At 36.6% G+C, this 12,544-nt stretch overlaps 6 protein-coding genes across 6 annotated transcripts; 4 read left to right on the top strand and 2 right to left on the bottom strand.

Moving 5' to 3' along the window:
* Positions 1-3,286: 3,286 nt before the first annotated feature.
* BRETT_002664 (uncharacterized protein) lies at positions 3,287-4,276 on the top strand (the record flags this gene model as incomplete). The annotated part of the gene is made up of 1 exon (XM_041281186.1): positions 3,287-4,276. One exon carries the CDS (start codon positions 3,287-3,289, stop codon positions 4,274-4,276), a length of 990 nt encoding a protein of 329 aa, XP_041138977.1.
* A 2,101-nt stretch (positions 4,277-6,377) lies between these two features.
* On the bottom strand, positions 6,378-8,078 carry BRETT_002663 (uncharacterized protein; the record flags this gene model as incomplete). The annotated part of the gene is made up of 1 exon (XM_041281185.1): positions 6,378-8,078. One exon carries the CDS (start codon positions 8,076-8,078, stop codon positions 6,378-6,380), a length of 1,701 nt encoding a protein of 566 aa, XP_041138976.1.
* A 1,411-nt stretch (positions 8,079-9,489) lies between these two features.
* Positions 9,490-10,269, top strand: IDP2 (NADP-dependent isocitrate dehydrogenase; the record flags this gene model as incomplete). Its single annotated transcript, XM_041281184.1, has 1 exon — positions 9,490-10,269. The coding sequence occupies one exon, from the start codon at positions 9,490-9,492 to the stop codon at positions 10,267-10,269; it is 780 nt and encodes a 259-aa protein (XP_041138975.1).
* Positions 10,270-10,298: 29 nt separating this feature from the next.
* On the top strand, positions 10,299-10,733 carry IDP1_2 (Isocitrate dehydrogenase [NADP], mitochondrial precursor (Oxalosuccinate decarboxylase); the record flags this gene model as incomplete). Its single annotated transcript, XM_041281183.1, has 1 exon — positions 10,299-10,733. One exon carries the CDS (start codon positions 10,299-10,301, stop codon positions 10,731-10,733), a length of 435 nt encoding a protein of 144 aa, XP_041138974.1.
* A 189-nt stretch (positions 10,734-10,922) lies between these two features.
* Positions 10,923-12,065, top strand: BRETT_002660 (uncharacterized protein; the record flags this gene model as incomplete). Its single annotated transcript, XM_041281182.1, has 1 exon — positions 10,923-12,065. One exon carries the CDS (start codon positions 10,923-10,925, stop codon positions 12,063-12,065), a length of 1,143 nt encoding a protein of 380 aa, XP_041138973.1.
* A 159-nt stretch (positions 12,066-12,224) lies between these two features.
* Positions 12,225-12,536, bottom strand: HHF1_1 (Histone H4; the record flags this gene model as incomplete). The annotated part of the gene is made up of 1 exon (XM_041281181.1): positions 12,225-12,536. One exon carries the CDS (start codon positions 12,534-12,536, stop codon positions 12,225-12,227), a length of 312 nt encoding a protein of 103 aa, XP_041138972.1.
* Between the last annotated feature and the right edge of the window lie 8 nt (positions 12,537-12,544).

Below are 12,544 nucleotides of genomic sequence, written 5' to 3'. Positions count from 1 at the left end.
TTATGCCCAAGAAAACCTCGCTCATAAGGATCAAAGGTATTTAAACATGTGCATTCCCCTTTTTTATCCTGCTCTTTTTACCTTCTTACTTGGTTCATTTTACTTTTATACTTTTCCTTTCTTTAGCCTTAAAAACACTCAATACTAGTTATAACAAAAAATTCATAAAGTAATCGGTGTCACACTTAAACCAATTAAGTAAACTATTACAATATTTATATATTAATCTTTTAATTCCCTTATTTTTTTTGATATTTTATATTTCATACTATTTATTAAATATAATGTAATATATATGGATATATATATATGATTATATTTAATATTTTATATACCAACAATTAAAGTGTTAAATAATAATTTATTTAAATATAATATTATATAAAAAGCATATAAGAGTATTATGTGTTACTATAGATAATTAATTCTTTCTTTACCTTCTCAAAAGTTTAAGTTAAATTATCAATTTGTGAAAATAAGGTTTCGTTCAGTGTTTGGTTGTTAATTAATCCTTTACCTTTATATCTGGATCGATCCTGACTAGTCTTCCATTGTTACTAGTAGTTAACGTAATCAATAACTCATTTTGGGTTCAACACACTTGTTCAAAGTTATGTCGTTATGGGTGTATGTTATACTTTAAACACTTTTTTATTCAAATTGGAATATGCTGAAAACACTTTCTTCAAGCGTTTGATACTAAAAGACTTGGAAAAGGGATGAGTGAGGTAGGGTAAATCGAGAACTCGTGTGCATCAAAGAAAATAACAAAATCCCCCTCCTCTCCTGCTAATCATTTGGATATCGTTCTGTAATATGCTCTAAATTTCATGGATTTGATCTCAGCTTAGAGAATAAATCTGAAAAAATAATTTCATGGAAGCAATATGCACTGTGCAGTAGCTATACTAGCATATAAACATTTACGAAATTTGTAATTTTTATAAAGACAGAGTGAGTGAGTGGAGTAACCCTAAAATAAACATAAGGAAATTTTGACACTACAAAATTTTTTTTTCTTCATTCAATAAACGAATAAAGTTTAGCATTTGACTGTCCTTATCCTTATCTGCACATCGAACTAAGAATTAACATATATCCTATTTCATTTTATGTTATACCGTTGTGAATAAATAGCGTCAAAAGCACTTTTTTTAAAGTTCTAGAAAATCCCTTTACTATTTATTTTTCTTCTCCATTTTCTCAATGAAATTACCTTGTGGCTATATTTCAATCCCATTTGGTAAAAATATTACCATGGTAAAAGGATTTCTTCTTTTTTCTAAATTATTAAGATCCATGAAAGAAATATTTCTAAAAAGTTTGCTTAGGGGACAAAGACAATATGAGCTAAAAACTGAGAAATTCGGTTGAAGTTGAAGATATGTGATCACCTAAGTATGCTTGTAAAGGTAGAAAATAATAAGAACGTATTTAGTTTTGAAATAAAAATACCTGAAGATAAAAGTATACTTAGTTGTGAGACATAAGCTTGAAGTAACGTTTACAGTAGAGCAGAACGATGAGTGTTGAAGTTGAAGATATGTGATCAGCTAAGTATGCTTGTAAAGGTATATAGTAACAAGAACGAACAATGTTCTGAAATAAAAATACCTCATACAACAAAAGTATACTTAGTTGTAAACATAAGCTTGGAAGTAAAATTTACAGTAGAGCAGAACGATGAGACCGCGATAGTTTTGACCGCGAGGAAAAACTGAGCAGAAACTTGATTTTCTGAATTGGTCGATAGACGCGTCGATATTGGTCGAAGCGTTGGGGAAATCGATGAGAGAAAATCGTGCTGGCTTTATCCGGCATGGTTTGATCTTTGAAGAAAATCGAGCAAGCTAACTTATGAGAATTAGGTTGCTAGTTCGATTAAGGGAGCTTGTTACAGTGATCAATTTAGTTTGATCAGCCAGCGCAAGTTGGTTGATAAAATTGACAAATGAGTTTTTACGCATTTGGCTTTGGCCGGCATGGTCAAGTCAACGAACGGTGGATCTTGGATCTGACGGCTTTATTCGGCAATGTCAGGTTAACTATAGGTTCCCGGAGCTGGGGTCGAACTGAGCGCAGTGCTCGGGAAGTTCCGACGGGATCCTAAGACTCGGCCGGGAAACGGGAATAGTTACCCCACTAGGCGTAGGTATTACGGGATCAATTATTGACGAATAAAAGATCATTGATCATTGTTGCTGCAGCAAGTTTCAGAATGTGCAGAATCACCTGATTCGGTGGCATTATTCATCTAGGAAAACAAAGGAAAATGGTGGCTGCATTTTCTGGTCTGGGAATCGTTGTGCAGGAAATTTACTGTAGTCAGGACAGATATATATAGTGGTGTCTCTGCCCTGAGTGTCTTATGACTGATACTTCGCTTCGAAATATGGATTGATAACGAATTAACGAGTTTCTAACGAATTAATGATGGGGTCTACAACAATAGTTGATTTTTGTTGGTGATCTTTTACGACATTATACTTGATAAAAAGCACTTAAATATTGACGAGCTTAAGTTATCTGAGGACACGTTGCATAGTGTTGTATTGCATAGGTAACATGACTCAACAAATGAAAATTTGAGGAGGGTAAATTTCACAGATTTTCGATCTTTCCACTTGTCGATAAAATTTTTTTACAACCTTACACCTAAAAGTATCACCCATTTAGTATTTGGTTGCGTTTTTGAAAAATAATTTTTGTCTGTTGAATTTCGAGTTTTCATTTTTTTTTGAAACCTTTTTTTTCTATGGATTCAGCCTTGGAAAACAAACACGTTCATTTATGCTGTTTTAGCCAGCCATGGTTCACTGTGATTGCTGGGCGATAAAAAATATGTCCCCAGATTTTGGTCAAATCTTGGAATAAAAATCGCCAGATGGCAAATATTGCTAGCACCAATTGGCACATGTTTGGGAAAATCGATCATCAAAATTTTTTCAACTCCAAGGATAGTTAGTTTTTTTTCCCCTCCCCGAATCCAGCATGTAATAGTTTAAAACCATCAAAACTTAATTATACTCAAATTATAATATGCTACTAGAAGGATATATATATCTTTATTAAAACCACATTTATATGAAGCTTATCATGCTTTCCAGGAATGTAAAACTTCATGGCTTTATTCGGTATGATGAATTCCACTCGTACACCTAAATTTCTTGCAAATTACAAAAATTTTACATTAACACAACAAAATTAAAATCGTTTTTTTACAGCAAATTTTTGTCAAAACGTTTACAAAAACATAAACAAACACTTGATCAATTTTATCAAAAATATGCCTTCGTCTACCGGAGATGAAACTAGTGCCAGAAATGCTCACTCTGACGTTGAAGTTGTTAGCATTTCTGAGAAGGAACCTAGGGATTATGCTAAAATCTTAGGGAGAATTGAGGCCTCTCTTACTGGAAAAGGAATAAATAACTTATTTGTTACTAGATCCAAGAGAGCAAAGACTGCTAATTCAATAATGTTTTTGAGTTCCGTCAAGAACTGGATTATTGGAGTTTTACGCAAGGATTCTTATGACACCATTGACTTTGTTGACATCAGGATGATGTTAGACTTGGATGTGACCTTGGGTAGAAGGAGTGAATGTGGCCTATTCTGGGGTATAATTGACACTGCCTTGAGGGAGAAATTTTCTCCGGACTTAGTACCGCAATTGAATGAAGCAGATGGGTTGGATCTTCTTACTTTGTTGAATCAAATGTATAATTCAATTGTGGAGTCTCCACTAGTGGTTCAATACTGGGAAAATGATCTAGCAAAGTGTGATCGTACACCTGGAGCCTCTGTGACGCTTGTGGAAACTTACCGGGAAGCTTGCAATGGTTATTTTTATAATTCAACTTTTAGCCTTTGCTGGATGATGTATAGAGGCCATAAAGAGTTGTTCCCAAAAGTGTTAGATGCTTATGAGTATGGTACTCAACGCAGGACTAAGCCTTGGTACGAAAACCTTGGTTTGATGATGTTAACTTGGGAGAAACTCTTGCGGAGCAATGCATCTGCTGATGAGTCAGTGAACAGGTTGAGTTTCAGGTCCAATCGGAAGAGAGAGAGGTCTGATGATCAGAGAAACAAGGTTGCCGGAGGTGATAATTTGAAGAAGAAGAGGAAAAAGAACCTTCAGAAGTTGAAATGTTTTGGGTGTAAACAACGTGGTCATCTCAAGCGGAATTGCCCAAATAAGCAAGGTGGTCAGAAGAAGGGCAACCGTGGTAAAACTAAGGAAATGTGCCCTCATGAAGTTATCCTTTATTGAGTCATGTTACCTATGCAATACAACACTATGTAACGTGTCCTCAGATAACTTAAGCTCGTCAATATTTAAGTGCTTTTTATCAAGTATAATGTCGTAAAAGATCACCAACAAAAATCAACTATTGTTGTAGACCCCATCATTAATTCGTTAGAAACTCGTTAATTCGTTATCAATCCATATTTCGAAGCGAAGTATCAGTCATAAGACACTCAGGGCAGAGACACCACTATATATATCTGTCCTGACTACAGTAAATTTCCTGCACAACGATTCCCAGACCAGAAAATGCAGCCACCATTTTCCTTTGTTTTCCTAGATGAATAATGCCACCGAATCAGGTGATTCTGCACATTCTGAAACTTGCTGCAGCAACAATGATCAATGATCTTTTATTCGTCAATAATTGATCCCGTAATACCTACGCCTAGTGGGGTAACTATTCCCGTTTCCCGGCCGAGTCTTAGGATCCCGTCGGAACTTCCCGAGCACTGCGCTCAGTTCGACCCCAGCTCCGGGAACCTATAGTTAACCTGACATTGCCGAATAAAGCCGTCAGATCCAAGATCCACCGTTCGTTGACTTGACCATGCCGGCCAAAGCCAAATGCGTAAAAACTCATTTGTCAATTTTATCAACCAACTTGCGCTGGCTGATCAAACTAAATTGATCACTGTAACAAGCTCCCTTAATCGAACTAGCAACCTAATTCTCATAAGTTAGCTTGCTCGATTTTCTTCAAAGATCAAACCATGCCGGATAAAGCCAGCACGATTTTCTCTCATCGATTTCCCCAACGCTTCGACCAATATCGACGCGTCTATCGACCAATTCAGAAAATCAAGTTTCTGCTCTACTGTAAATTTCACTTTGAAGCTTATGTTCACAACCAAGTATACTTTCATCTTTCAGGTATTTTTCATTTAAGAACTGGACACTTTCTTGTCATTTTCTAGAATTCCAAGCATACTTAGCTAGTCACATATACTACAACTCCAATGGTGTACTGAGTAAATGTCTGGAAATTTCTGAGACTGAATTGAACATATGAGAACATTATCCAACAAGGATGATTGAAGGCTCGAGCCCTTAAAAAGGACGGCCGAGGTTTCATAATTAAGCGCTGCTTTGCTCTCAAGATGACAAAGAAAATACATATAGTATTCTCTGGTTTCTGGACCGCCGAGTGATAAATTTTACACTGACCAGGAGGGACATATGAAGTGATGCCCATGCTTCTCGCATTATGAAATGTAAACGGTCGAATATATCTGAAGAAAATTGAAAATGGATAATACAGACAGTTTAAACAGATTCAGGGCAATGCAGTGAACTCATACGAGATGCTCTTTTCTTTGTTTGAGTGCACATTATATATAGTACATGTAACCATGAAACAATTCATATAAGACGAGAAGGACATTTGAGACAAAATAATAAAGTTCACGCACGATCAGATAGATTTCTTTAATCTTGTCAACTGCTTTTCATAGAATATATATCAGAGTGGGGCACATGACTATCAACCAGCCTATCACGAATACTATTTTATGGTCTTTCTTGTATAATTGGAGGATAACTGAAGCTGCCTTCAAAAGCAATAAGGAAGAGAATATTCTAACTGACCTTATATGTTGAATGTTGATGCCTATAATTCTCTTACCTTCCTTATTATAGTTTTTGACGCTTTTAATGCCAAAGCTAAATATGACTGTGCCTTACTTTACGACATATAAGCCTAGGTTTGAATTAAGCCTTTCGAACTTTGGTATATTATATTTGAATCATATGAATTGAAGTATAATTTCCGGCTCGAACTCAGATTTGCTGCTTTTCTTTTGTTTCTGTAACAGAATTGATATTTCATATAGTAGTACTCTTTTCGAAAGTTAATAGGGAACCAAACAAACAAGGCATCAAAACACGTATTTACAAAAAACAAAGCATGTAGGGATGTGCATAGAAAAGTATACGAAAAGAAAGCACACAGACTACGTTTACACCATTTATAGAATACAAAAGCTTCAAGGAAGTCGTCCAGAGCAACATATACTGAATGCAATTTATTTCAAGTGCCAAGATTAGAAAAGATTTACAGTAATAATCAATTATCATCAAGCAAGCGTTCATTTAAAATGAAATGACTATCTTTGGAATCAGAAGATGCAGATGACGCATACACATGGTCAATCTGTGTTGCAGCATTATAGGGAAGATGATAATGCTGGTCAATATCTTGAGAGGAACCAGTCTGCTTCTGTATTTCGGAATTGTTTGAATTCGGATTTAAATTTTGAAATGGGGCTCCATTCCAGGGAAGAGAGTCAACTGTTCGCTTTACATGAGCATTTTGCTTTTCAGTTAATTGCTGCCCAACCCAGATTTCATTTTTCTTAAAACTGGACGTTGAAGGTCGGGAGCTCGGTGACAATGACTGCTCTGAATGCAATTGAATTCTTGAGTTCTTGCTTCTTGCTCTAGGATTTGTAGGGACAAGACCTTTCTTCTTCAGTATTCTGACTTCATTATATATGTCCTCTCGTTTGATGATTAAGGAAGGATACAAATTTTCAAGCTTTTTTTGTATAACACTTGGTTTATCTCCCTGCCTGTAGAGATAGCTGATTGTACCATTAACTCTTGGAGACCGTTTTCGAAGCATAGGAAAATTTAAAAGTGGGTTAAGACGAGGATGATTGTGTTTATTCTGTGTAATTCTCAAAGTCCAATACTGTCTTTTCTTTGAAAATGTTGCCACCATCGCAAATGGACAATGTATTTTTTTTGATCCTATCCTCTTTGACGGAGCTAGTGTCTTTCCATTTCCACTTCTTTTGACACGCTTGTGTCTGTACCCACCGCCCAATTCGCAGGTGAAATATATTGCCTTACTGTTAGAATGGGCTATAGCGATTCCAAATCGGTTCTTACGCCCAAACTCCTTAACAAACTTTTTGAGAACATTCACATCATCAAATTCCTGTTCTTCAAACATGGGGGTTTCCAGGAATTGGGATGTAACTTTTTCTTCTTTTGGGATTTTATTTGTAATGTCTTCCCCCAGTGCAGTTTTCGGATGCCCGGAATACTGAGGTATGCGTGAATCTGTCAAGCTCATTTGCAACTGCTCGTGTATAGGTTGCTGTCCATTTTGCACTACAACTTCCGTATCCCTCCCTATCTGACTTAAATCAAGCCGATGACCACTCACCTGCATGTTATTCACTTGGGTTCTCAGTAACTCTGAATTTACCATTTGATTATTAAGCTGTTGCTCTATTTGTTGCATTTGCTGAATAGATTCCTCCTGATTATGCACGTGCGGTAAAGTAGGAAGCGCATATTGGCCCGAAAAGTGACCCATATGTGCATCTTTTATATTTGGCACATTACCGTGAATTACAGTTTGCTGTTCAGGCCTAGAAATACCCCTCCTATCTGTGAATGCATGAACGGCTGAGCCTGCCGTATCCTCAGGATTAAATGTTTCATTCACTAGACGTGCTGTTTCTGATGCTTCTGTTGGGGTTAAAAGCGGCATACCATCTAACTCTGAACCATACTTCGATAAAAGTTGCGAATCAGGTATTCCAACAACACCATCGATATATCCTCCATGAATATCTCTGTTTTCATGCGGCTGGGATACCAAGTGCCGTAACCCATGTGGAGACTGATTTCGAGATTGTGATTGGTGCAAATACTGGAACTGAGGTGCTTGGGATTGTTGTTGTGCTGAATTTTGCTGAATGGACTCTGAATTGGAGAGCACAAATTCTTTGTGCCCCTTTGGAAATGCTGACATATTGAACTTTATTTTACTATGATGCTAACCGAAGAACCAATAAATGTTCGTTCAATATACGGATGGTAATACGTAAGTGGTACCTCAAATATGATGTCACTAGGAAGTCTATATCGTAATAACAATCTTCTTGGAGATATGCTAATGTAGGAGTTAAGCTTCTAGTGATTGGTAGATAGTGCTTAGGAAATAATTGGCCGCTGAAGACCCAATCCTGTAGGGAAATCAGTTTATCTAAAGACTTCTTTCCAATTAATGACAAAGCAATGACCTGATTATTCCAAAAAATTTCTGTATACGTTCAGTGTTTCGTAGCTAATAGTATAAAAGCATGGTAAAAGAATGTAAGAAGGCAAAATTCGATTTCCGAGTCAAGATGTACAAGTCTAGTCTTGCGGTTGAAAGCCGCAAGTAAAAATGGAAGCAAGAAGGCAAGCGAATCAACCAAATTTTGCCTACACATAAATTCCGACATATTACATAAATATTTTTCGCGGGAAGGGAAAAATCCATTTTTGGGTCTATTTATTCTGTTCTCCTCTATTTCATGCTGTGAATTGATTTTGAATTACCTGTAAGAGGGGCGTTATATATTGCTGGGCATATCTGACAAACCAACATTTTGGTACAGAAGACTATATAACAGTTTTAGTGAATGTTACCCAATTAAACGGTATAAAATAAGTTATTCTGGCAGTAATATTTGTCACATAGAGAGTATAAACGGCAGACTAACATGTTTGTTTCAGCGAGATATGCTATATGTAATTGTCAACCATTTTGACAAATACAATACTGATTAATCTTGGTACCACTGTTAGTAAATGTGATTCCTAGAAGATGTTTGCTTTTAATATTCATGGAAGGGAAATACATTTATATCTACATTGTGACTTCTCCGAATTAGGTCCGAAACATGCGAAAGTTGTACGACAAACTGTGAAATTCTTCCGGTAACCTTAAAATAAGGGAGTAAGCACACTTTTAAAGTTCATTATAATAATTATTATTATTATTATTATTATTATTAACATCTAACGCTAATGAGATTGGTGTCCCGTAATTTGTTTTGCTGCGCTAACAAATTTCAGTAACTACTCCGATCTCAGCCCCGCAATTTTTGTGAGTTTTATTTGATCGCTGCTGATGATGCGGGATCCGACTAACAAATGTGCGGTTATTTTTTGTGGGGGAGCAAAAAAAAAAACGAAAGGGATCACAGGATTTTCTTAAATTTAACATATATATAATTCATACAGGGGAAAAAACTTAATTATTCTACTACGTAAACCTTAGATGGTATCTTTCTACTTTATCACGACTACTGTACAAGAGTAGAGTATTACTTGCTTTTTAATAGGTAGATAAAGATCACCAGAAGACCAAAATAATTCAAGCAAAAAATAAAAAAATGCCGGCAGATAAAATACAAGTTAAAACTCCAATTGTGGATATGGATGGGGATGAAATGACAAGAATTATCTGGAAGCTCATCAAAGACAAATTGATTTTCCCATATCTAGATATAAAGTTGGATTATTATGATTTAGGAATTGAGAATAGAGATTTCACAAATGATAAGGTCACCGTTGATTCTGCATTGGCGACAAAAAAATATGGGGTCGCTGTAAAGTGTGCAACAATCACACCCGACGAAGCCAGAGTAAAGGAATTTGGCCTTAAGAAAATGTGGATGTCTCCAAATGGTACCATTAGAAATATTTTGGGAGGAACGATATTTAGAGAGCCGATTGTGATAAATAATATTCCTAGGATAATACCACATTGGGAGAAACCGATAGTGATTGGCAGGCATGCCTTCGGTGATCAATATCAGTGCACCAATATCGTAACACCAGATTGTGGTGGCGATCTAACGCTAACTTTTAATCCTAGCGATGGAGGCAAAAAAATAGAAATTCCAGTCTATCATTTTGATGGTAAAGGATGCTCTTTGGTTATGTACAACACTGCAAAATCGATTCTTGGATTTGCAAAGGCCTCATTCAAAATGGCATTGAGTAGAAACATGCCATTATACCTTGCAACCAAAAATACAATTCTTAAGAAGTACGACGGTCTTTTTAAGGACATATTTCAGAACATGTATGAAGGTGAATATAAAGAAAAGTTCAAGCAAGCAGGAATTTGGTATGAGCATCGTTTGATTGATGATATGTGGCACAGATGATTAAATCTAAAGGTGGCTTTATTATCGCCATGAAGAATTATGACGGCGATGTTGAATCTGATGTTGTAGCACAAGGATTTGGGTCCTTGGGATTGATGACTTCTGTGTTGGTCTCTGCCGATGGAAAAAGCTTCGAGGCTGAAGCCGCTCACGGCACGGTCACCAGACACTATCGAAAATATCAAAAGGGTGAGGAAACTTCCACAAACTCCATTGCTTCCATTTTTGCGTGGACAAGAGGTCTTCGGAAGAGAGGAGAGTTGGATAACACTCCAAAAGTGGTGCAATTTGCAGAAACGTTGGAAAACGCAGTCATTGATACTGTTATGGTTGACGGAAAAATGACGAAGGATCTCGCCTTGGCCAAAGGAAGCACGGAAAGATCAGCCTATGTTACCACAGAGGAATTCATTGAAGCAATTACGAAACGCCTGGAAACAGAGGTAAAGAAAGCCAAGCTATGAAAAATAAGAAGATGGTCGTTTCTCAATTTATTTATTTATTGATTCATGCATGGTGTAAGCAAAATTGTAGGAATTCTTCGCGATCTTAGCCTTTCGCATGCAAAAAAAAAAAAATTAAAAAAATATCTCTCCTATCTGGACTTCATGAGTAAGCATTTAACGGGATTGCTGTTGGAAGCAACCCTAAAAATGCATCGTTATTTCATCGCGAAGGGGCTCAGATTTGTGAATCCATATTATCATGAATATATAGCTAATGCAAGACTTCGGTGGTTTGGACGCTCGTGCTTTGAAGTGTACTCTTCCGAATTCAAAAATCTTCCTTCCGATCACTATTATCGAGAAATCAAGGATGGGAGAATGAAATTGATAAAGAATCCGAATTCTAAAAAGTATCATAAGATATTTGAAGGTAGACAACTCATTCGGGATGTCAAAATAGACCCAGGTGATAAGATTATTCATAGGGAACATGTTCATGAACCCCCGGTTTCAGCCAACTTACCTGAAACAATATATGAAGATCAAAACTATATTGTCGTAAACAAACCGGCTGGAATACCAGTACATCCCGTTGGAACATACTATTATAATACTCTACAACAGATATTGTACGCTTTACGACCGGATATCAAAGAATTGTATCCTATTCATCGTTTGGACAAGGTGACATCTGGTGTCCAGATGTTTGGTAAGAATCATGAGGCAACATCCAGATTCAAGGAGCTTATCAAGGAAGGGTATGCGCAAAAAACATACCTTGCTTTGGTTAAAGGAATGTTTACTTCATTAGGCGAAGAACCAGTTACTTGTAAAGATCCAGTGGTTTATATTTATGGATCGCGTAAGAGTGTGAACCAATTTTCTCCGGCAACTACAGTATTCAAAAGCATAGTTTACGATAAGGAAAAGGATGAGTCCTTAGTCGAATGCAAGCCTTTAACTGGTTTTTCACATCAAATCCGAATTCACTTGCGGAATCTAGGTTTTCCGATTGTAGATGATACACTTTATTTGAATAAGTATAGTGCGGTTTTCCAAAATCGGAATGAGGTTACAGAAGAATATTTAAATACGATATATGATATTTCCCGTATGAATAGAGCCAAGGAAGAATGCAATGCCGAAGAACAAAAACATAAATGTTCAGATTGTGGTATGATACTTTACAAGAATCCAACTTTGGAGAGTCTTTCAATTAAATTGCATTCATGGAAGTATAGTATGACTGATATACTGGCTCACAAAACCTACGAATTTAAGACAGCACCACCCATTTGGGCGTCAATGAAACTTGCTAATGCACAATCAAATGCGTGCACCCAAAGTTAGCGAGTGCAAAATGTGTGTAATCTACTAAACTGTCAATAAACTTTCGACTAAAAAGACTTGATATTTCCGATTAGAAACAAATCAATGCTAATATACAAATATTTAAGGAGTAAATACGCCCATAATTCAATTTCATACCAGAGCGCAGAATCCAATAAATCAACCACCAAAACCGTAAAGAGTTCTTCCCTGTCTCTTCAAAGCGTAAACAACATCCAATGAAGTAACAGTCTTTCTCTTGGCGTGCTCAGTGTAAGTAACGGCATCTCTGATGACGTTTTCAAGGAAGGATTTAAGAACAGCTCTAACTTCCTCGTAAATCAAAGCGGAGATTCTCTTGACACCACCTCTTCTTGCCAATCTTCTGATGGCAGGCTTGGTAATACCCTGAATGTTATCTCTTAGAATCTTTCTGTGACGCTTTGCGCCACCTTTTCCTAAACCTTTTCCACCTTTACCTCTACCAGACATTTTGTAAT

This window comes from Brettanomyces bruxellensis, chromosome 9, assembly GCF_011074885.1.
Source record: "Brettanomyces bruxellensis chromosome 9, complete sequence".
In the NCBI taxonomy this organism is placed as follows: domain Eukaryota; kingdom Fungi; phylum Ascomycota; class Pichiomycetes; order Pichiales; family Pichiaceae; genus Brettanomyces; species Brettanomyces bruxellensis.
Note: the sequence above shows the minus strand (reverse complement) of the source record. Positions and strands in the feature narration are given on the sequence as shown.